The 25,636-nt window shown below is 37.6% G+C and overlaps 3 protein-coding genes across 7 annotated transcripts; 2 read left to right on the top strand and 1 right to left on the bottom strand.

Moving 5' to 3' along the window:
• The first annotated feature begins 1,867 nt into the window (after nt 1-1,867).
• Nucleotides 1,868-7,067, top strand: LOC128677773 (glycine, alanine and asparagine-rich protein-like). Of its 2 annotated transcripts, XM_053758859.1 has the most exons (5): nt 1,868-1,970; nt 2,196-2,238; nt 2,310-4,940; nt 5,304-5,340; nt 5,802-7,067. In XM_053758859.1, the coding sequence occupies exons 1-3, from the start codon at nt 1,956-1,958 to the stop codon at nt 3,110-3,112; spliced, it is 861 nt and encodes a 286-aa protein (XP_053614834.1). In that variant the 5' UTR covers nt 1,868-1,955; the 3' UTR covers nt 3,113-4,940; nt 5,304-5,340; nt 5,802-7,067. The 2 variants fall into 2 exon arrangements, with proteins under 2 accessions (XP_053614834.1, XP_053614833.1); XM_053758858.1 differs by lacking the exons at nt 1,868-1,970; nt 2,196-2,238 and having other exon boundaries at nt 4,824-4,940.
• Nucleotides 7,068-7,796: 729 nt separating this feature from the next.
• Nucleotides 7,797-11,420, top strand: LOC128677970 (uncharacterized). Its single transcript, XM_053759163.2, has 5 exons — nt 7,797-7,886; nt 8,245-8,284; nt 8,472-8,857; nt 10,531-10,570; nt 10,981-11,420. The coding sequence occupies exons 1-5, from the start codon at nt 7,875-7,877 to the stop codon at nt 11,367-11,369; spliced, it is 867 nt and encodes a 288-aa protein (XP_053615138.2). The 5' UTR covers nt 7,797-7,874; the 3' UTR covers nt 11,370-11,420.
• Nucleotides 11,421-12,559: 1,139 nt separating this feature from the next.
• On the bottom strand, nt 12,560-25,586 carry tamo. Of its 4 annotated transcripts, none has more exons than XM_053759159.1 (8): nt 25,327-25,586; nt 20,258-20,419; nt 19,034-19,233; nt 18,215-18,394; nt 17,528-17,681; nt 16,231-17,391; nt 15,444-15,630; nt 12,560-14,866 (listed from the first exon to the last, which is right to left on the bottom strand). In XM_053759159.1, the coding sequence occupies exons 2-8, from the start codon at nt 20,394-20,396 to the stop codon at nt 14,662-14,664; spliced, it is 2,226 nt and encodes a 741-aa protein (XP_053615134.1). In that variant the 5' UTR covers nt 20,397-20,419; nt 25,327-25,586; the 3' UTR covers nt 12,560-14,661. The 4 variants fall into 4 exon arrangements, with proteins under 4 accessions (XP_053615134.1, XP_053615135.1, XP_053615136.1 ...); XM_053759160.2 differs by lacking the exon at nt 25,327-25,586 and adding an exon at nt 22,905-23,102; XM_053759161.2 differs by lacking the exon at nt 25,327-25,586 and adding an exon at nt 22,651-22,771 and having other exon boundaries at nt 16,825-17,391.
• Between the last annotated feature and the right edge of the window lie 50 nt (nt 25,587-25,636).

Here is a 25,636-nt window from a genome sequence, read left to right as displayed (position 1 = left end):
AACATTCAGATAAAATTGATAACGATTTCCCAGTTATTTTAAAGAGCGATGCACTCCCTTGACGTCAACTGCATATCGTATTACATCTGTTCCTCGCAGGAACTACACAGGTTCAACTATATTCCGATTAAATTAAGATAAATAATCTGGAGCGTGGATTCTGCCGCTAACTGTATCAGCTGATCAGGTCATGACTCTAGATACGTACTGATATATTTATCCACATACTCACACAAACCTACTCACGAATGTGTGTTATTAAATATGTATTAACATCCACCTTTGACTTTAGAAGACAGCATAATTAGGGCTACGATAATCCCCCACACGGTAATATTGGTAATTAATCGTTGGTCTTACCAGGATCAAAATCAAATCATTTGTTCAGAAATTAGGCCTTCACAGGCACTTTTTCACGTCATAGTCTAAATTAAATGATGTTTACCAAAGCTACAAACTAGCTAGTAGTTTGTAGCTTTGGTAAACATCATTTAATTATTATTTCGGAACGATGTGTATTATTTCGGAACGACCACTGCTGAGAAGAAATGCCGAAAGAAACTCATTCAAACAGTGTTGGTCCCTATTATGCTAGAAGGGCTTACCATTTTTTAAATATAAATTTATGCATAATTTTTTATCAGTAATATAACAATGTAACTCTTGGATCTTACTAAATACTATATAAATGGACAACAATCAACATTGAGCATTAAACTTGTATCATGGGTCGTATGGACACATTTAAACAGAAACGGACACAACACAACCAGCACCGCGGACAGATATTTGTGATCACAGATATAAATATTTGCTGGGAGTCGAACCCAGGACCTCCAGATAGTGGGCGGACATGGTGAAAAGTACGTGGCGGAAAAATTCTCGAACTAATCAAATCAGATAGGTACTTTATTCTAACGTCAAAAATAAAATGTTATATGGACCTCGTATGACTTGTATGTATTGTGACGAACCGGAGTTTTGGAGTTTGGGATCAAAAAATAGTAAATCTCGTAATTGGTTATTTAAATACTTATATGCAATTTATTTTTTACCCCGTCAAGTAGCCAATATCAAGAAAGATATATATACAAAATAGCATATATAATAATATATAATAATAAACAAAATAGCAACGAAACAAACACAAGCAGGATGTGACGTTGCGACAGTCGCTTACAGACGTTTGGACTGGCCCAAAAAGTGATTCATTTTGTCAATGTTATCTCTTTCGAAAGTAGTGGTAAAATGTGATGAAGATTTTCTTTCTCCGATGATTAAGGCGTCCTTGAAATGAACTTCAAAACAAAATATTCTATTCTATGTATTTGTGTGTAAAAATGAAAAATCTTTTGAATTTTAAGGCCTCGCGGTGAAATTCGTTGCGCCGCTTCATTTTCACCTGCGATTTGGAAGTCGGCAGTAGACTACATTTTAAGAATTTTTTGACGTCAATTTGTTATGTATCCCAAGGGTGATTTACACCGTTAGACTTTGACGTTAATTTTAACGTGCGCTACGCTGGCCTTCAGACATAATGACGTACTTTGCATTTTTCTGCGCACTAACTTAACTAACTTGAATGAAAGTTTTGAATTTGCAAGGACCCTACCCTGAAGTTTCCCTGGGTTCCGCAATAGGCACTATAGGCAACCATTGAATGTTACTAAAACAGTAAAGTAAATCATAAATGAAAATATATTTACAGTTAGTTGCAAATCGCTACAGATCCTGAACTGAACATTGATTGAATTTGTACAACAATTGTTGCCTACATGTAGTTTTTATTGGACAAACTAATGATATTCAAATGGGGCGGCAAATCTACTGCTTAGAATTGTTAATTCGATGTTAATAATTTTCGGGGCGGTATAAAAGTGCGTGCGTTTTGATGTAATGCAGCATAATTGCAGTAACTGTGCCATTTGGTAGTGCAGCCGACAATACACATAACCATGTCTCGACTTACGGTAAGAAGTGTTATTAAATTATATTTAATATAAACTTATCAAATATTTTGAACTTAATAAAATCATGATCGAAAAGCAAATAAGTTAAAATGATTTTATTTATGAGTAGAATATGAACATGAGACGAGACTTCGAACACACCGACCATATGTCTTATACAATGTAAAAGTTTGTTAGCTTGTTAGGCAACTTTAAAACTTCAATTCGGCATTGTTATCTTTTCAGATCCTTTTTGTCGTCGCCGTCATCTGTGAAGTGTTTGGAGAAGGTAAGAAATCCTGCATCATATGGATTCTGGGATTATTATGACCTTAGTCTCATTAAATCTTTTTTGTTCAGGTGTCGAGAAAGATTCTAAGCCCGCGCAGTCTGGGATTCTGTCGGTTGCATCGCCAGGCCTCATCGGCCAGGGGTATGGCCTCGGCGCAGGTCTAATAGGCCCGGCTGGCCTCGTGGCCCCAGCCGGGCTCGCGGGCGCTGCCCTCGTTGGCCCCGCCATCGGCAGCGCTGCCGGCCTCAACAACGCCGGGGCCGTTGGAGCCTCCCAACTCAGCGCGATCCAAAACGCCCAAGCCGTCCAGGCCGCCCAAATAGCCAACTCCGCCGCCGCCGCCATCCAAGGAGCCCGTGTGACCGAAGCGGCAGCGAGAGCCGGCCAGGTCAACGCCATCAACAACGCTCAAGCACTCGACGCCGCGCGCATCGCTAACGTCCAAAGGGCCCAGGCTGCGGCTATCGAAAACGCGAGAGCAGCTGAAGCGGCAAGACGCGCCGCCGCCGCCAGCTCTCTGGAACTCGCCCGTGCCGTAGAAGCTGAACGCCTGGCCAACGCTGCTCGCGTGCAAGCCATCGCTATCGCCAACACCCGGGCAGTGGAAGCGGCTCGTATTGCAAACGCGGCTAGAGCTCAGGCAGCGGCCGTGGCCGCCAGCGCGGCGCAGGCGCAAGCAGTCGCCGACACAGTGGCCAGACAGGCTAGCGATGGTGCTCTACTGTTGGGCGGTGGTTACGGCGGCGTGGTAGCGGCGGCTCCAGCAGAGGCAGCAGTGCCGGTCGCCGCAGCGGCTGTGCCCGTCGGCGGTCTCGGCTATGGACTCGGCGGCTACGGTCTCGGCGGAGGATGGGGACTCGGCAAACACTAAACAGTCACCACAGCACAGTGTTGGTTCTCTATAACCATTAACAACCAGATTTTCTACATCCATTTCGATATCTTCCATAGAAATGGTAAGCGGCAGGCCTCAGTAGATATGGACTGGTCATGTAAATAGATTTTACTTCGAATTTTATAAGCTGGACATTGTAATAATAAATTGTTAGCACTAACAATTATTTCTGTTTTATTGACTTTATTCTCTAGGTTTTAGTACATTTATTTCTCGACAGTTCGAAAATCTTGGCTAACATTTCTCTTCAAAAATGTGTTGTCGGTGTTGTGAGCCAATGTTGTAAGACTGCAAATAATACTGCACGTAGCACTGTGTAATCTTTATTTAGCCGCCACGGCTGCAGTCCCTGCAATTACGTGAAAATTGAAAATTCACATTAGACAATTTATTTGTTTACTAGTGATTCATAATATATATATATATAATTATAATATATTATATAAATACCTATACGCGGGAAAGTTCACCGCTCACTTGACATACAGGATTTCCCAATATCCTATCTTTAAGATTCGCTTATCGCTGATGTACTTTCCAAACGATTTCCCTTCATGATATGTTATCAAATATGAATCCAATATGTTTGTTGGTTTGTTCAGTATTTTATTTTTTTCTCCGATTTATACCCAGATAACTTGTGCGCAAGCTTGTTAGCTTTATACAGGGTTACTAGTATCTTAGGTTATCTTTCGGTTAGTTACTGGTACACATAAGGTACATAGAGACTGACATCTTTTGTTCTACGACTTTTATCTAAATGTAATAAATACAACAAAATTCCTTTTTTTAGTTTTAATAACGATTCTATAAAAAGTTACGTCTATGTTCGATTCCACTATATACATAACGCTACTGTACTGTCTCGTGTTGCTTGGCTATTACATACGAGTAGAGTTAAGATGTGAAGAATCGCAAATTAGGTTGTATTTTTTTTTTTATATGGAAAGAAAAAACTACGAATCAAGAATAAAAGTTGCTTATTTTGATGAACCCAAGTAGTCTTTAGGAGGTTTTGCGTTTGATACCAGTGACCCTGTATATAGATATACTAGCTTGACATGATTTTCATACGAATTTTCACCACTCATTAAGTATAGTATAGTAAATTTAGCGGTTGATTATTGAAAAATAAAATAGCCACACATGTGAATGAGGGGACTTTAACTCTTGCAAATTTAATCAAACTCGGTCTAGTAGTTTAGTCGTGAAAGAGGAACAGACAGACAAACAAATAGACAGACTTTCGCATTATATCGGTAACGGTAACTAGCGCAAATGCCTAAGTAGTGAAAAAATTATGGAAAATTAAGAAAATTCATTAGGTAGATATGAAAAAACAAAATCTTGCCTCATTTATACGTCCCTAATGAAACTCAATCTGGTAAGGTCATGGTTAGGTACTTATATATGGAGGCGATGTGTGATCTTAATTTTTTTTGAATAATAATTGTGTTTTACTTCTCGAATGTCCAACGGCAACCTATTATAAACTTGTGCTTCTTCATATAACAATGTTTTTACCGTCGTTTGTCCTAGGAGAAATAATGCGTAAATTATGCGCTCGGCGCGTAATTCGTTTATTGGTACACAAAACGCCAATTTGGTTACAAAACATCCAATACCGGGTGAAAATCTTATATTTTACGCACTACACGTTCGTCTTAGTTACGCGGGTATATGGATAGATATCGATAAGATATGTATGTAGCTGTAGAGAAAATAAATACACGGTGATAGTTCTGTAGGAGCATTGTTTTAGATTGTTCTGTGACTGTGACAGTTCAGCAAAATGGCACTCAAAGTGAGTAAAGATCTTTAAAAACCCTATAATTTAAGTTAGAAATTTCACTAGCTAAAAACTAATATGAATAACTTGTGAAAATAGTGTTTGTTTGTTGTATGATTTTTTGTTAATATTTTTTCCAAGTCCAGGAGCAATAATTAAAGTATAAAAAATATTATAAAAATACTTTGTGGAGGACACAAATCGCAATATCGTATAAACTTACATAAATTCCTCTATTGTATTCAAATATTTTTTTAAAATACATACTTACTCAGATTTCTTTGAGTCATTTTCAGAGGTGGTTACAATTTATTCTAATTTTTATCGAAATAAATGTCTACATAAATATGTTTTAAATATAACCAATTGTGTTTTCAGACGATCTGCCTGCTTCTGGTAGCTTTCGAATGCCATGGTAAGTTCTAATCCATACTAATATTATAAAGAGAAAAGATTTCAATTTTTGTTTCTTTTTTTAATTGTGATGAATAAACTCAAAAACTACTGGGTAGATTTTGTTGAAATTTGGGACAGAGATAGGCGAAACCTTCAGGAGTGACAAAGGCTACTTTTTATTATGGTTTTAACCGAACAAAGCCGGGGCGAGCGGCTGGAAAATTATAAAAAGCAGATTTTATAATTTAATAGCCTGGCTGAGATTTTATTATTCATAAAACCTTTTTGATTAACGTGTGTAGACATACATTTAAATGAGTAAATAGGTAACTATTATTTAGTAAATGTAGTTCAGTATAGTTATGAATTTTTAACTAGAGGAACCGGAATTATGATCTTTAGTTTTTATTAATTTCGGTAATATTTGAAATTTAAATCGTCGTATCGACAAAAACAAATAATTTTCTTACTATTTTTCAGCATACCCGTTCACAGGATTCCCTAACAATTTTGGATCCAATCAAAACAATGGTCATAATCTCAACACCATCGAACACGTTCATGGTTCCTATGGTAACCAACATCATTTTGAAGGTTTCGGACTACCCAATAGCTTTGCTTATGGACATTTTCCTGGAAGTTTCCAAGTGAACCAGCCTGGCTTCAGCCAAAACCAGGACTTCAACAGCCAAAATCATGCCGGATTTGGACAAAATCACGGATATTTATATCCGAACAAAGATATCTTTGGCCCGAATCAAAACGAATTTAGCCATAGTGGAAACAGTCCAATTTCCCCCTTAAAATCTCGAAGCAATGTGGGACAACTTGTTGAAATTCTTCCATCCAAACCTTTTGAGCCAGTTCCCTTCGATGAAAGCAAAGCATTCCCTCGAAATATATATAACCATGGACTTCCAGTGGGACAAGGCGGATTTTCCAACTATGAAAACTCAAGACCAGTACCTAGTAATTTCGCACCAGCAGCCTTTATTCAAAACCATGGTAGTTTCGGACCATACAACAGCTTCGGTCAGAACCCAGGCTACTTTGGGCAGAACCATGATGGTTTTGCGTACGCTCATGGGTTTGATAACTTTGGCCACGGCCTCAACCAATTTAGCCAAGGAGGACAGAAACCCAATTTTCAACAAATTCCTCGTAAAATTGAAGAAGAGCCAGTTGGAGATGCTTTAATCAATTCAGATTCAGTTCCCAGCGAGGAATTCAATGTGATCGCGCAAAGTGATGATCACCATCACCACGGCCATGGTCATCATGGTTTTGGACCTGACTTTAACAACCAGCAAGCCTTTGGGCAAGACAAGTTTGGCCAAAATATTCAAGGATTTTGGCCTGGACAATATGGACCATGGTACGGCCCAAATGGATTTGCATACTGGCATGGACCTTGGCTTGGTCAGAACGGGTATGGCCCTTGGCAAGTACCAAATGGTTTGGATCAAGATAATTTGCCATGGCCATGTTGGTTTGGTCATGATCACGGACATAATGAAGAACCGAGTGCTGAACCCGACCAAGACGTAAATGATGACTCCAAGCCCGATGACGACCAACCAAGTGTAGAGGATGATGCTGTACCGTCTGCTGAAGAGGAAACCACAGAAGAAATCAATGTTGAAGAGACAGAGTGACATGAACGCGAATGATTTTAAAATTTAATACTGGTGCTAATATATAGTTTGTGCTAAATATATTGATATGAAATAAATAAATCTGGATATATTTGTTATCTTTGTTACCACCACAGCAACACCGAATATTCATCATTGAACCACACAACATTTTACTATTCTTAGCAGTTAACAATACTACTAATGAAACATAATTTATTTGTCGAATACAGGCTATTTTATTTTATTTACATCAGTAATATAAGTGCTTAAATATAGTTTTCACGTAAGTCATCCACGGAAAGTATATAGTGATTCCATTTTAGGGCGGAACTACACGCCAAGTCTTACAGATCTGTTGGAGTGAATAACACTATGAACTAAGAAAAAAACATGGAAAATACCAGAAGGCCTACTACGGAACATACAAATACGTAGCACGTTACTAACATCCACATGCTGTCTCTTTTTCCATATTGTGTACATATCATCTAAAAAAAAGAGAACGTGTGGACGCAATGACGTGCTAACGTATTTTGTAATTCATGATAGCCCCCCTGCTGTTTATCTTACCGTGCGTGTCGTAAAAGTCGGTCGAGAGATTAATTTCTTGTAGGATTTTTTCTTTATATATATCTAATAGGACTTTTGGGGTTTTTTAAATTAGTTGTTGTAGCAACAAGAAATGTTTGGTGAAAAGACCTAAGTCTCTTCTTAGCGGAATAAAACAAAAAGTGAGAAAAAATAACAACTTAATATTTGCAAGTATGTAAGGTATACATAGCATTATTTATCACAGCGAGGGTCATCGTCGGAATAGGTACCTACCCCGACTATTGATAACAGCTAGTATATAAATGTTTGTTCTCAAATCTTTCGTCATATTTCAGTGATACAGAAAGGGGTACCTGGTGAAAACATGGCTTTTAAAGTGAGTACACATAACATATTTATTATTTAAAAAACAGGTACAGTAAACTACATGTCGATAATTCTTGTTTGCTATTATCACGGTAGTAGCGGCGAATTTACATTAAATATGAATAACTTTATGTGTTGCTAATTGTATTAAATTAGATGCTTCTTAATATTTTACCATAATATTTCATTTTCGACACGTATTTTTATTATGGTCTTGAGAGTTGCATGCAACATTTGACAAAAAAATCATGTCCAGTGAGCCGTTGAGGAATGCCTTTGTCGGGAGCTGATTCTAGGTGCAATTAGGTCATACTCATAATATACAAGGACGTATGGATTAAATGGATTATTGGATATGCTTGTTTCAGATCGCTTGTATACTTTTGGCGCTTGCGGTAGCATGCTACGGTAAGTTATAGATATAGTAAGACAACTCTGACTAAGTTAAGCTAGTCCTACCTCACCTCATGAAGCACCGCATAGACCACAGGGTATCAAAAATATATAAACGACTGGACCACCACCGCACGAAAATCCGCAAATCACTCTTATAGAAATTACCACAGGACACTAGTATTTTTTTTCTTATCCACAGCTTTTCCACAAAACTACTGCGTTGTCCCTGAACATAGCCAAGGTTCCGGCCAGCAGGGAGGATTCAGCGGAGACCCAGGCTTCGGAGGCCAAAGCGGCTCAGGGGGCTTCGGCAACTATGGGCAGCATGGCGAGCACGACCATGTAGGCAGGCACAGCCGCAGCCCGCAGGGCCACGCTGGTCACGGTCATGGCGGACAAGGTGGAGAACCCGGCTTCGGCCGTAGTCAGGGAGGATTTGGTCAAGGAGGACAAGGCCAGGGAGGATTTGGTCAAGGAGGACAAGGCCAGGGAGGATTTGGTCAAGGAGGACAAGGAGGTTTCGACCCTCACTATGGCGGTCACGGACAGAACGGACACCGAGGAGGTTATCAAGAATACGGATATTAGAATTAAGAATTTTTTAATTAAGTAATAAAAACAATGTATGTATTTATATGTTTATATTTCCCTATCACAGAGCCGGTACATTTAAAATTTGTAAATTTCGGAATAAAACTCACCTAATACATACATTAGGTAAACCTGAAATGTTCAATTGCGATGTCTACATTTAAGCATACATAAGCTACTAGCAAACTATATCAAAAAATAGAAAATCAGCTAAGACCGAACACCTAATCCTTACCCCTCTGAATTGGAACTACTTAATAGTAAATAAGTAACTAGTACTACGATTTATACCTATGTGACATTGTAAACTAGTTAGGTAATATGTGCCTTACCGCCATAGGTAACTTATTAAAAGTATATAACAAACGCATCGTTGCTCATGGTGTTTAGAGTGGATGAATGTTTGGAGAGCTAATTCTTGCCCGATTTCTTTCTCCACTTTGCACAATCTTCAACATTCTTTAGTTCTCAGACTTTTAGACATTATTCTGATGACATAAAGTCCGCAGTTCTTGGGCTTATCACTTCTGCCAGGAACCAGCGGAAGTTTTGTTCCCTGCGTAATTAGCCGATATTTAAATCCTGCGAAAACTAGGTTTAAGAAGAAAAAAAACTTTATTTTTACCGAACTCGACAGGGCAAAACATGGCCAAATTATCATGCATTCGATGAATGAGAGAAAAGAGCATCATATCAATCAAAAGAGCATATTACATGCGGCATCGCAGATAATAAATATAATCTCTGAAAAAAAAATCGGTATCACATTGGTGTGACGAAGTCAGACGCGGGTCTGCCTTCAGCGGAACCATGACGAAAATAACCAGACATCACAAACATTTGGTCTTTTTTGTGTCAGAGCGTTGAACTAAATCTATTAAGGACCCCACTCTTAGATCCTAACATCATCACATCGAGTGTATTATTGCTACTTACATCTTCCTAATATCTAATTAATTCATAACATTCCTAACATCTGATGGGAAACAACCGGTATAACTCTCATATTCCTCAATTTTTTAACTTATCTATAATCGTGCGCCCCAGAATCTCCTAATTTAACTTACAAAAATCATTTTTCAAAATGCGTGTTTCATTTCCGGGAATTTATTAGAAAATTTTACACAAAAACACGGAACTTACGAAAACAAACCGTAAAATAAAATAAATACTTAGCTTTATCGCAATTCTTGTAATTCGTAACGAGACTTTCGATGCACCAATAAATTATTCTCCGGTGGCCGAAACTGGAACTATAAATATTGCATAAATTATTAAATTATTTTGAAGACTCTAGCGCCATCATTAGCAAAGTAGATAGCACGTGTCTGTTTAGTTTATAGACGATGTGGGGTCATCCATCATGGCCCTCAAAATTGTGATAACGGCTAATATATATAGTCGTTCCTTCTATTTCCCTCGTCATAACATAAACAGACACTATTACTAGAAACATGGCTATTAAAGTAAGTAATATTTAGTATTTAGTTTATATATCATAGTGTATTGTGTATAGATAGGTACGTAAGGTATTGGAGCATTTATCCATCAAAAATAGGGATCTGATTATGATAATTCTTCAGCAGATATGTATGAGTAACTATCTATCTATATATGTTCCGAGTATATTATTCGCCTAATTTATATTTTTTTACTAATATTTTCAGATTGCGTGTTTGGTTCTCGGGCTTGCTGTAGCATGTACCGGTATGTATATTAAAAATAATATGCAAAATAATACAGAATCTAAAAAAATAAAAATCTTTAAAAATAGACGAGTAGACCAAAAACTGTGCAAAATCAGAATGCTCTAATAATATCTAGTACCCGATTTACACTTCGGTACTTATATGTGACGTTTTAATTTTTTGTCTCAAGTATTATTTTAATTTATAGGTATATTACCAAGTACCTATATTACCAAGTAATGCAATAGATGCGAAAGTGCATTTATTTGTTTGTTACCTCTTCAAACATTGCAACTGCGCATAATAATAACTTTATTATTTGTAGCTGTAGAATGTCCCGAAACTTAGGGTCCTCGTAAAAAAACAAATATTAACTAATCCATAGTTTTAAGCATTTCCAGGTTTATTATTTTTGAGATTTTATTTCAGCTTTGCCAGGAGGGTACGGCGGCTACGGAGGTGGACACGGTAGCCACGGAGGTAGCCAAGGAGGCTTCGGTGGCAACCAAGGTGGGTTCGGCCACGATAGCGGATTTGGGGGAGGTCAGGGCGGTTTCGGCGGCGGACAAGGCGGTCTCGGACATGACAGCGGATTCGGTGGTCAAAGTGGACAAGGAGGCTTCGGTGGCGGCCACGGCGGACAAGGATTCGGTGGTGGCCACAGCGATCATGGTTTCGGTGGTAGCCAAGGACATGGCGGATTTGGAGGTAGTCAGGGCGGATTTGGTGGCAGTCAGGGCGGATTTGGTGGCAGTCAGGGCGGATTCGGCCAGGGACACCACGGCCACCACGGCGGATATCAGCAGCATGGGTATTAGACCTAGTCGCAATTTTTAGTTTAAAATACAATAAAGAATTATTTTATTGTTTTTGTTTTGTCTTATTAATTAAAATATATTAATATCGCGTAAGAAACTCAGTAAAACAAATTTCTACTTTCTATGCCCATTAGTTATGGCAATGCCTGTCTGTTTAAGGTACTCCGTGAAGAGACTCATAACCTTATCAGTTGTCAACATTAGCATTACCAAGGACGTCTAACGTCAGGCAAGTGCAAATCCCGGAAACAATCCCAGTCGCATTTTCAAAATCTTTATTTTTTACACTGAACGCGGGCTTCGCGGCGCGGCCGGTACGCGTTTGGAACCGATACGCAAAAATGATAGATTAAAGAATGCCTTAATGGCGAAGGTAAGTCCACCTTTTGTAGGTTAATTTTGTGTAATAAAGTTATAAATTAATTAAAATTATCAATCTTGAATTTATTGAAAGTTCTTGAATATTGGAGCAGATATTATTTTCATTGGCATTCGAAACAGTTTCCTATCGGCACACTCGTACACTCAGTACAAATGGTTCAAGGTTACTAACCACAGTAAATAACTCTGTAAATGTCTACTGAGGAGGATGCCACCCACAGCACACGGGAACCTGCAGTGGTTGTCAGCTCACAATATTATGTCATGTAACAGTTATTTACTAATAAATATTTTTTTCATTTCATTTCTAAGATCAAATAAGAGAGACAAGCTCTTTGGTATCTTGTAATCAGTAAGTTGATTATAGACTCATGCAAACAATAACGTCCTATTGTCAATGACAAATATCTTTTGATATTACTTTATCAATATATCAACTGACATTAATAAATTTACTTCATTTTATTGGCTTTTAGTTAAAATTAATTGTCTTTATTGAGGCAAGAACAACCAATGCGAAGCACGAAGAAAAGCACCTAACTACTAGCCATATAACATCAAAAAACGTAATGTTTTAAATACTTATGATTTGACTAATGTTGCAAAGTCATAAGCATTTAAAACTAAATTATATTACGAACTTGATTGACAGTTCAATAAGAGTCAAAACAAGTTTTAATTTTACTTTTATTAATTTAGGGTTCCATCAAATGTCCAAAAGATAGATATCCATATTAAAAAAAGTACGAACCGTATAAGTGGAAATCCTGAAGCTTTTAAGTATTAAAATGATTTAAATAAAACCATTGTTGAAAAAAAAAACAATATTATTTATTTTACTGCCGTACACAATCTCTATTCAGCGCCGTACATTTTAGTTGACTCGTACAATAATACTCCCTCAAACTACCTGCCTGGCGATAGAGGACGCGCAAGCGCAGACAATATTTTTTCTACAATACGAGTCGACGAAAACTTTAATATTAACAGTAATAGGTTTTTATAAACGTAGAGAATCTTTAACATTTCAGCTAAATAAAATAGTCATCTGCGCATGCGCACCCGTTACGCCCAAACGCTAAAGGCAACTCAACGTGAAGCACGAATAATACAAATGTATTTTACGAGAATCCCTACTTTTGTATTATAGAAAAATACACGTCCTCAGTGCTTTAAACCCTATCTAACTATGACTGCTAATTTTTAATTGCTATTTATTTTATTACAATGTGCATATCTTCGTAAACTGTGATAAAATTACATAGTATTAACAAATGCACCCTCAATGATGTTATATATTCCCATAGACTACACACTATGATTGAACTGCCTTCTAAATAAATATAATTTAAGATCTACTATTTACAATCTAACAATTATATACACAGATCAATAATTTAAAAATATTTTAAAAACAAAATAAAAGCGTCATTTGTCTCATCTTACATTAAAGCATTTTAGAAGGCGAATAAACGAACACTTGTTAATTACAATAAAATTTATAAGACTCTTTACACATGGGCGATTTGACCCGTCCGTCAAGAATAATAAGTATTTATATTTGACAAAGCAACATACTAGCTTAGTTTCATTGTAACCATAGCAGAAAAAAAAATCACTTTTACATAAAAACAAAATCAATAATATTCGAAAGATAAAATTTGAAAAACAATATAGAATTTATTTCACTCACCAACATATATATTTCTTGAGGAATATGTGTAAATTTAACTTTTTGATGTAAATAGGGTTTTGTCTTGAAATTTTTACATAATAGAATCAATATTTAGCATTTCGTCTTTCTCACTCATATCGTGCTGATGAACGAGATAGCAAGACCTCAGTAGGTCGTAGTCACGATATATTTTTTATAGTTTTATAGTTATGTATTAAATGCAGTGTTATTTTTTGATTATAATTATTTTAGCTACAATAATTTCAACTAATAAAATTTTGAGCTCTTCCACGCATAATTGTGCGATATATATATTTATATTTTATATTAAATCATAAAAAATAGACATTGCTACAATGTATTATATCTATAATAATAGTCAGTAGTCTCTTTTATTTTCCGAATTAGATGCCTTTTCGATAACAGTTGGTTTACAAAAAATCATTTATTTATTTAAGTCAACAATAAAAACAGCGAAATTTCGCAATTTGCTAACACCTTACCGCCACACACTAATTTGTGCAAATAATACAAATATATATATTACAAAACAAAAATAAACATTAATACAAAAACTTGGCATCGATTCTTTCACTTTCCATTCATAAGATCGATCTCAACGAGGCCCGTATTAAAATGACGCGCCCAAGACAAAGAAAACTAGAGACTTCATCTTTCGTTTCACTTATACAAGAGAAATGCATATTAGAAATACACGAGAAGAAACGAGACAGAGCGTTAATATCTTTTGTCCCTGACCGTGTGCCCGTTTTACAACACCTAGTCCGCCACTTTGTTGAGTCGGAAAGTTGTATGGTAAAGTTCTATCTCGTTCAACTGTAATTTGGCAAAACGAGCTCATCTTTAGTTTTATTTCTTGACTTCCGAAGAAGACTTTACTTTTGACACATACAAATGTCAATCTTTTATTGCAAAGGGAGGCTAAGGCCAGCGAAGTCGCCGCTAGGGGCGCTGTTGTCGAAGTTATTTTTTATTTTAAATTTCGACGTTCATGTTGTGCACCACGAAGATGAATCAATTATAGTCTGTCTTTAAAAAGTAGAAAAAACGCTGTGTCCTCTTGGCTAGCAACACTTTATATTCAGCAACCAATCTTGAACATTCATCATTCAATGGCAAAAAAATGTAGTTCGTTGAACCATTCTCTACTATTTATAGACAGACTGAAAGTCGGTCGATAGCAGTATCTCGAGACTTGGACAAGTTATATTCATATTAAATATAAGTGGGACAATGTTCTAAGCTGGTCCCGCAGGCGTCGCAGGTCTTCGCGTCCCGTTTGTTAACTAGCGTGCACGCGGGACACTCCCGCCCCCCTGAGGTTAAGGGCTGTATTTCCGGACCCCTTTTGGATTTCCCGCACATCTCACACGCGGCCACGTTGACGCGGTTCAAGTAAGTGCATGTACCGCATTCCCATCTGTAAAGATATAAAAAATAACATTAATTTCTATTAATTTGGTTTGTATTGTGTACAATAATCCTACTTATAAATGCGAAAGTTTGTGAGGGTGTATGTATGTGTGTATGTTTGTTACTCTTTCACACACAATTTACTGGACGAATTGTTATGAAATCTGGTACACGGGTAGAATATAGCCTGAAATAACAATGACAAATCGTAAATCGTGTTGCCAGCACAGTGCTCATTTTATATGCAAACTAGATGTTGCCCGGGGCTTCGCTCCCGTGGGAATTTTGAGATAAAATATAGCCTATAGCAATCTCGGATAATGTAGTTTCGGAGATTACCCGCCTCAAACATACAAACTCAGAAAGTCACAAACGCTTACCTTTTTATAATAATAGTATAGATATCACTACATATTATGAAACAGTCACCCGCCGCGTCTGTTAGTTTCTAAGCTTTTTTTAAACCACTCAACAAATTTCGATGCAGTTTTCACTGTTATTTTTATATACTTACAAAACTACCTATTAGACCGTCCAAAACGGGGCAGGGTCGTTAGTTTACATATGAAATGTTGATAATATACCTGTCCCTCTTCGCCTGGCTGTCCCCAGTGTCTGCCCTCTCTTTCTCTTGCAGATGGGAAGTCCTACTGAGAGGTCGGTCGCCATTTTGTAAGTGTTTAGGAGGCGAGCGCCGCACGGAGTCTGGCTCGTCGAGCGACACGACCAGCTGCGCTTTCAGATCGTAGTTTTGTTGAGACGAACTTGGAGCTGAAGTTGACAAGAATTATATTAAAAACATGTATCTTCTTCTTCTTTTCTCTTCCCACTAGCGCCACCGTAACATTTTTGTCCATATATTTTATTTCTTAACATAGGTAAAGTATAAAATTATCTTGACAAATTATGCCACACTAGATTAAGGGTTTTATTACAAAATATTAGTTTTCTATTTACATAGTTGACATATATACACCGAATTCGGGGGCCACTTTTTTAGTAAATTGTGAATGTGTGTACATTGTATGATTGAAATTATAATATTTTCTAATAATATTTCTAGTCTAACATAATTTTTGGAGATCATTTGTTGCGTTTTGATAAAAATGTGATGTTGGCGCTTGTTTAAGGCTAACTATAGTCTCAGCTTGTTTAGCTCAGTTACATGTCTGAACAGATTATAAAGAACAGTCCTATTAGGTCCGTACTGTTGAATAATTTGACAAAAACTAACTTTTCTAATTAAATATTTCCAATATCGACCACCGAGTCAAATATTCGTATCACACAGATAATTAATCCCTGTATTTATTATTTATATTCTAATTGGTTAATTTTAGTTACAAAATCGAGAGCATAAATTCAACTTACTAGCTATGCTCTTAGAACTGTGCGCCGCACTGTGAACTCCATTTTCTAAGGGCTTACACTTCTTCTCCACTTCAACCGCAACATGTTTCGTAGGCTTCTTCACCTTCTTCACTTCCACTGAATTCACCACTGAACCGTTCATAGAATTCTGCTGTTTTATCACATCTTTCCTATCTTTTATATCCTTCTTCGTCAACAACTTAATCTTGTCTGGAGCAACTTTAGGTGTTATCAAGGCATCTGACTTAGGATTAGGAAAAGGCTCCAACTTCCTCGTCTTCCTTTCGTCTGTTTGTTTCTTCGCCAACTGCTTCGCTCGTTTCAACTCTTGTTCTTGTTTAAGCCTCATCAAATTCTCGTTAACTTTCGCCGTTCTATACACATTATCGTCGTATGTCCGATCAAGATTCAAAGCTTGCAATCCATCTTCTAAATCCAACGTCGTGGGCTGGTATTTAGCTCGTCTTTCGTCTCTGTCTAACCTATCTAACGTCCGCGAATCTCTGTCTAAAGAGGGAGAATACCTACTCCTATCTCCGTCCTGCTCTTTGCTCGATAAATTTCTAAATACGTAATCCCAACTTTCATACGTACCCATACCGTCTTCTTTAGCTTTGCTCAACGCTGGTTGAGTGTCAGATCTTGGTAGGCTAGGTAATGTTACATCACTGAAATTAGATTTCGAAGTACTATTCCTTCTAGAACTTTCTTGTCTGCTTCTCCTTCTATCGTCTTTGCTTCCATTTTCGTAAGGGGAGTCTAGTTCTATTAGCTGTCCCGTTGGGACAGCGGGGTATCTGTATTGGGGTATAGGGGGGTACCCGTTTATAGGGACATTCGTTGCATGTTTTATTGGTGCGTAGACAGGGGTGGGGATCATATAGGGGGCATGGACGGGGTAGTAGTAAGGGACTCCGTAGGGCATGATTGGGACAGGATTTGTGACAGTCACAGGGATGTCTGGGTGCATGTGGGGGTAGACCATTTGAGGGGGGAGGACGTTGGGGGTTGGGACCATGTAGGATGGGTGGATCATGGGCGTGATGGGGTCCTCGAGGGGCATTTCTTCTGGGCACAAGTGGTTGCAGGGTTGCATGTTCGTATGGTATCTGTTCCGTGATTCCGCCACTGGCACCGGCACGTTGGAGTATATCTCCGAACCTGGAAATGAGTCTCAATCAAAAAATGGTGTCTCAATTATTTCTTGAGTTGTACTACTTGGATACTAGCTTGGTGAAGGCTAGTCCACACTTTAACTTGAACTTTTGAACCTAAAAAAAGCTTGTAGGACACTTACCATTACAGTACCCCAGGACAGGGTCCCCCCTGGTCACGAGGTTGTGTGCGGCGCCCGCGGCGTCCCCCGCGTGCGCGCCTCTCTCGCGGGCCACGTCCGACCACGATATCCTCGCCCCGCTGCCCCACACCGACTCCCACACTTGGGACATTATCTGTGAGAAAATCAATTTTAGTTTTTTTTACAATTTTACAGCTCTAAGTATTTTTAACCGAATTCAAAAATGAGGAGGTTCTCACTTCATCGCGAGACTGTTTTTTTTTTTTATTTAGACTCCAAGTGAATTGAAAAACAAGCATTCATCCACCCACGTACCACCACAACAACGGCATTCCCAAAGAGGGCGTGTGGCAAACGGGCAGTCGTAAAACCAAAACTAAATATTCTAACATTTAGGTTTATTTTCAATTATCTCCAGTGAATGAATCTCTGCTGAGAGATATATACATCATGACTTAAACAGACTTAAAGTCGGTGCCAAGTTTCAAATAAGATAAGCTATTAAATGAATACTTATCTTAAAATTATATGGAACTCCACCCAAATACGAACTGATTGACGGACCTGATGGTATTCGGCAATCTTGAGATACCAATACATTTTTATTTCTCGCATACAACATGCTTACTGATACTATTTCATGGTTCTGAATGTAAGAAACATTGAAGATGATGAGTTTATAATCACCTGACACTCGCACTGCGCTATGAGAGCGTCCCTGGAGACAGCGGCGACCATGTCCGGGCAGATCGGGGAATCCAGCGCCATTCTGCCCGACCCTATGGACTTGTATCCCATGCAGTGTAGGAGGCTCTCTGCCCCCACCATGTTCGCTTCCACTTCATGTTTGTAGTAACCGCAGTATAGCTGGAAAACAATCAATCTGGCTGTATAAATGCGAAAGATTCGATGTAAGTGTGTATATGAAAACCAGCAGTTTGTAGATTTTTAAGAAATCCTTGCTTAGGTATACATATTATAAAACAAAGTCCTTCGCCGCGTCTGTCTGTCTATTCTCAAGAACTACTGCTTGGATTCAAGCTGTTTTCACCAATAGATAGTGCAATTCCTGGGGAAGGTTTGGATGTTTAATTTGAATTTGTATGAGTGTCTGTGTAGATCTAATTTCTAAATGAATGTTTTGACATTGACTTTCGATGTAAGCGAAGGTGAACTCTAAGCGAAGACTTCCTGAAACTTTTCTGGGAACTATTTTTGAGAGCATATGAAGTAATATAAATCACTTCGCACGCAGATCCCTTCTTAATTATTGATATGACTGGAATAGAATTTATGGTGTACGTTTTATTCCAAAAATCGAATCCAGCAGAAACTCTGCATAAGTTTGTACATTTGTCATTTGTATACATATAATTTGATATAGAGAGTAGAACCTGTTTTTTCCAGGGCTTTTCATCCAACCAAGGCCCTGGTACAGTCTGCCACAGAGAAATCTGACAACCCGGTTAGATTTCTCTGTGGCAGACTGTACATTCGTCAACTTACCCGTATAACTTTGTACTCCTTCCGCCAGGGCTGTGCCAGCAGGTTGCCGGCGTACCGCGCCAGGGCTGCCCAACCGAGGCCCGCGCGGTACGCACTGAACTCCGGCAGCTCATTGATAGTCCGCTGGAACACCTTCCCAGTTTCCGATAGGCCGAACTTGCATTCATGTGGCACCAGTGATAGGTACTCAATTATGTACTCTGAAAACATATAAGATAAAAATAAATATATTAGGACAAATCACACCGATTGAGCTAGCTCCAAAGTAAGTTCGAGACTTGTGTTATGGGATACTAACTCAACGATACTATATTTTATAACAAATACATATATAGATAAACATCCAAGACCCGGGCCAATCAGAAAAAGATCATTTTCCATCATGACCCGACCGGGAATCGAATCCGGGACCTCTCGGCTCAGAGGCGAGCACTTTACCACTGCACCACCGAGGTCGTCAATTGATGTAAAAAAATATAAAATTGTACATGAAAAGGCCTTTAAAACGAATAACTGACGATTGGCCTTTTTTTGAAGTCACGTACTCAAACTGATATTATATTAGGGTATTCCCAGCTAAGTACAAGCAATACCAGATATGATTTATCTGTGAACACAGACCACTTCAGGCTGATTGGTCTGTACTCTGTGGTTGTGAATGATAGTACATGATGGTGAACTGGAATCACAATATGGGCTTCCTCAATAAGTAATGTAATCTTCAACCAATTGGCCAAGCAGTAATCACGGAGGTCGTCATATCACCAACATAAGCATACCGGCTTAGAAATACAATACTATACAATAGAAAGAGACGCAGGATCGCCTCCATTTTCCATAAAATATGTGGGGTTTACGGCTCCAGATTGCGTGAGTAGTATAACTGATACCAAGTAGACCCATTGATCTCCAATGATAAGTTACTGAAGATAAATTTGTTATGTAAGCTGACAACTTACATACTAATACAATCTGAGACGTAACCTTGAAACAGCACGAACGTGATTGGTATAAATACAGACATCCCTTTCTTTAGATCCTGCCTATGAGGATGCGTGTGAGCGAGTAACCCGCCTGCTACGGCTCGCACTGACCTTCGAGCTTGTAGTTAGCACGGTGGTATAACATCGGTAATGTGGTGGTGTTGTGATGTACAGTTACATGCAAGGATGGGGCACGTAACCTAACCTACTCTATAGAGGAAAAGCACCAGCTACGGCTGACCTTCTAGCTTGCGCTTGCGCGCCAGCTTGTCGGGGCTGTCGTCTGTCTCGAGGTACGTGTAGTGCGCGTCTTCGATGCGCCGCCACAGCGCGGGCAGCCGCTCGCGCACCACGTCGCCCATGCCCAGCGACATTACCATCACACGGACCACGGCGAAGTTAACTGTCGAATATAAAGTCAGTCACTGTTCAGTGTTGTGAAAATAAGAAAAATACACTTAACTACTGAAACTCTGAGATATTATTACCGAGCTAGGGACCCGGCCCGGCTTCCCTCGAGGTCTGTATAGACCTCGGTATAAATTGAAGAGAAAACTGCATCAATTTCCGATTCGTGGTTTAAAAGAAGAAGATTAGACAAGACAAGTTGTATTATGTAGTGATATATGCCCGTCCCGTTACCCACTACGTGTCTCCTTCCCATTTCCCGCTCCGACTCCCACTCTAGCTTTCTGCAACACGTGCCGTCCCATTTTCCATGACGTTTTACGTCCCGATTTTTTATTAACCACAAACATAAATTAAACATTTTTTGTATTTACTATTACTGTTAATCACTATAAAAAGTAATAAGTAATTTCAACTGTTTAGCTATCGCGGTTCAAGAGATATAGCCTAGTGACAGACAGACAGACATACAGACGTTGCCCGCGGCTTCGCCCGCGGGATGTGTCTTTGCTCTGTCTACACCGTAAGAGATAAAGTCATGTAAAATAGGTTTCTATATAGAAAAAGTCTAGCAGGGTCAAATCACACGATCTTATTGGCCTTGGAGAATTGACCTCGAAGGGCCACCTCGTCTGCTGTAAAATGGACGACGTAATGCGCGTAACGTTTGCACTGACGAACACCCAGGCTTTGATATAATCATAACAACCCCATTCCACACTAATAGGGATGATGGTATTCACTTCCACCACGTTACATTTACATACGTTGTGTTATTCGTAATCAGCGACCCGAAAAACCATGCCCATGTTGATATTTGACTTTATTAGCACCTTTTCCCCCATTTAGGGGTAAATTTTTGAAAAATCCGGTGACCCGTATTTACTCATTTATTGATAGAAGTAATAAACTAATCTGGTTTCCCCATACGAATCTTGAAACCCCCTTTCACCCCTTAGAGGGTGAATTTTGAAAAATCCTTTTTTAGTGCAATCCTAGGCCACATAAGGAACCTACGTGCCAAATTTGAAGTTTCTAGACCCAGCGGTTTAGGCTGTACGTTGTCAGTCATTCAGTTTGTTCTTTTATATATTTAGATAGTATACATATGTACGCAAAATTCAGATATACGTGTTTTCTTACTGCTTACTCTGGGTTTTTTCCATACTTTCGTATGGAATGCATACGAAAGTATGGAAAAAAAGCCCCTTTTAATTAAGACACACATGAGATGAAGTATGATTCGTGTTGACATTTTAAGTTTTGTTAGCGGTTCGACAGATTAAATAATCACAACATATATTGTGTATTTCTTAATCATTCACGCTATATTGTTTTCACCTAAGTCATCCAATTAGGGCCACAGCTAATAAAAATGAACCTACAAAGCCAAGTTATTTCAAGATTTAGCCTTCCTACATTTACTAGTATCTATGTCCCCCTTTAAATACTTTATACATATAATAACTATGCTTGCATATGAACTAATGTTACAATATGACGGTGTGTTTGTCTTGGGTTATATATAGGTTTAAAAGTAGATTCATTGTAAATTTAATGGAGATAATAGGAACGTTGAAGGCTGAGCTACCAGAATTCTTTTTTTTTTTTCAAACTGGAAACCGCGAGCGCATCCGCGGTTGATAGCCGGTTTGATAAATCAGATCAATAATCAGATAATGTTCATAGCTAAAATGTTATGCAAATGAATGAATACCAGTTGTGTGATTCACACACATTATGAAAAGTATAACTTGAGATTGTGTCTAATTGTCATTCTGTTGTCGTCAGAGCAACTGGCGTGTAATGCCGGCTACAAACTATTGCGGAACCGTTCGCAAATTTTGTGAAATTCGGCAGACAATGCTGGTTTTTCATTGCGGTAAATCAACCCAATCATACAAACTACGCAATGTTCACGCATTCGCTTTGGCTTACGATAGTATGGAACCACAATTAGTGTTAGAAGACTTGTGGTCGACTACAAAACTAGCCAACGATGTAAGTGTCGAGAAACAGAACGGATCATATAATCTCGATTCAAGCATTTGAGACAATTAGAAATGTGGAAATTATTTTTCTTTGTACTTACATAGATAAATGGGATTAAATATATATTCCACTTAACAATCATACTGTTTGAATTTCTCATGACTAAATACAAGCATAGGACGACAGTAGGACCCTTATAAAAATGGAGATAAGATCCAAAATCGTATCACTCACCAACCATATCCTTATCAACTGCAAATTGGTACTGAATAAAGGATTTAAACTGCATGCTAACATACAAAATATTATATGAACATAAAATATTATCTTTTTTTCGTTACTAAGTACGTTTTTTATAGTATTAAAACATAAAATATGAAGCTTTTAAAAATAGATTTTAAAAATAAATAAATAATTCAGACAGAATCTATAGTACATGTCTTTTAATCATGTTTTACTATAACAAAATAGGGTAAGAGGTAACACACCCGAAGTAACATAAAATGTCGTATAAAACTCTGGTAACACGTCCTAAAATTTTCAGCAAGTATGTTAAAATGGAAATTAAATTGATAGAAAATATATTTCACAATTTAAACAGCTTAATTTTGTGAAGTATGTAACAGGATACCACAACAAATCAGGACGAAATTGGACACTGTGCAGCCACAAACGTAGGAATCCAGATGGTATCCATGACAACAAAATATTGCTGATTTAATGTTATCAAACAAAGCATAAGGCTGAGGTTTAGTTGACGATCTGTGGAGGCATATTGCAGACATATATTTAACCTATTTCATATGTGGACATATTTTTAAATTAAAAAATAAATCTGCCTTCATTGTTAAGCCAACTAAGGAATATTTAATTATTTGGATATACTTGTAAGACATCAATAAAAAATATACACTTTCTCAATGTCACTTTTCAGGTACAGGTTTCTTCATATTACAGCTTCACCAATAGTCATCAAATGAATTGTAAAAATTTACAATTAAATAAAAAATGGAGATAAGGTTCAAAATCGAAGCATGGCTCTTATCACTAACCAACCAATACCCTTATCAACTGCAAAATAGGTACTAAATAAAGGCTGATTTAAACCAAATGTGAACATACAGAACATATGTGTAAATGTGTGTGTGTGCCAAGACTAAATAATGCACCCAATTGCATTCTTACTGGTACACATACACATGCAACACACTCAGTGTGACACATGTCATATAATTCTAAGGAAAGTCCTGTGTGGACATCCTGCAAAAGTAATTGGTCTGAACCAGCCTCTAACCATACACACCCAGCTATCAGCCAATGGACCGTGGATTCGGTTTTATTGGGAAGTGACTCAGTCATTGTTCAGAGACCGGTCAGCTTTCATTCATTACATGATTTACTTGTGACAATCGCCATTGTTATTACTTTTATACAATGTGAAAGGAAACCATATTGTTGACACTGCACAAACCCGAAATTTGGTACCAGACTGTTGATTGTAATATTTTCAACAAAATAATAGCCAATATTTTAATATGATGCCTCTTTGTAGAACTCATCAAATTATATCACTAATCATGCATAATTTTAGTGATTGTCATTTTAATACCATAAAAATAGTCACAAAGAGGATGGCCCTTTTACAAACAAAGTTTATTTTTGCAAAAATCAACTGTAAAACAAGCAAATCTACAAAAAAATTATGTACATTGAAATAAATAAGTTATCAGTTAATAATAGCAGAGATAAGAAGAAAATACATATGGAAGGTGTGATAAGATACACTGCAGATAGATATCAAAATTGTTATTAGTAATTGATTTGGCTAGATTTATTTCTTGCAACACAATCTTTCTCTATATTCTCTGTTTGTTTCTTTTTATCCTATTTTAATAGGCAGCTCATGATAAACCATTGAAATCATAACACTCACTTCAAGTAAATTTTAACTAAAATTAAAACATGGATAGACACAAATTCACCATGAAGTATATAGATAATATTGATAGTTATAGTTAAATAACTCAACTACTATAAGGTTAATAGTGTACTAACTAAATGGTTAACCTCGCTAGTTTTTATGAAACTGGGAAAAGTTTACATGAGAGATTCAGGAAAATTAATGTGTCAAAAATTCCAAATTATGATTACTTTCTCTAGTTATATCCACGAACAACCTGAATCAAACCTCATTTTAATGTATACAGCATTTTTATGTACCTAGCTATCAGGGATGGCATCTACTGGTGACGGATAGAAGTAAATATATTAGGACAAATCACACAGATTGAGCTAGCCCCAAAGTAAGTTCGAGACTTGTGTTATAGGATACTAACTCAACGATACTATATTTTATAACAAATACATATATAGATAAACATCCAAGACCCGGGCCAATCAGAAAAAGATCATTTTCCATCATGACCCGACCGGGGATCGAACCCGGGACCTCTCGGTTCAGTGGCAAGAATCTTACCACTGCGCCACCGAGGTCGTCAAAAGAAGTGTTTGTTAACAGAAAAAAAGGGGACATTTTGCTCAGCATTGAGACCTGAGCTACATACTATATTTTATACAATATTTTATTAATGTTAAGCCATTCTTAAAAAACAGTGTGTTTATTTGAGACACATTACTACCTGTCTTGCAGTCATTTAGTTTGTACCAATACAATGTATCAAATAAAACACAATGACTGTTTATAATTTCCAGACCTGAACATTTTAATTAAAAGATGATATACTAGAATACCATAAGTGTATACGAAAGCGAGTATTGAGCAAAAAATATGTTAATGACCATTACTCCCACGCCAGAACTTCAATGTTCAATGTGTAACCAATTACACACATCATTTCCCTTGATACCCAAAAATTAAGTTAAAACAAGCTATGAACTCATAATACGTACCATGTATCAGGAAGAACTCTTTTCCTGGATGTCAAAATTATTTCAATGCACCGAATGTAGAGCGGACAAAAATAGTACACCAAAAATAACGACTGGTCTCTTATGTGTATGTTTAATCGTAACAAACAATCTATGCACTTCCACCAGTACATGCTAAAATTTACGCAATGTAAAATATCAAACACTAAATAAAGTCATTTAAAATAAAAATAGTAAAACAAAATTTTAGGATTCTTGTTTTGACGTCTGTTTCTTTGATTCGATTCGAAGCACCCCACACCATTTGACTGCTGTCAAGAAAAAAATATTG

The sequence above is a fragment of the Plodia interpunctella genome, chromosome 18 (assembly GCF_027563975.2).
Source record: "Plodia interpunctella isolate USDA-ARS_2022_Savannah chromosome 18, ilPloInte3.2, whole genome shotgun sequence".
Taxonomy (NCBI): Eukaryota; Metazoa; Arthropoda; class Insecta; order Lepidoptera; family Pyralidae; genus Plodia; species Plodia interpunctella.
Note: the sequence above shows the minus strand (reverse complement) of the source record. Positions and strands in the feature narration are given on the sequence as shown.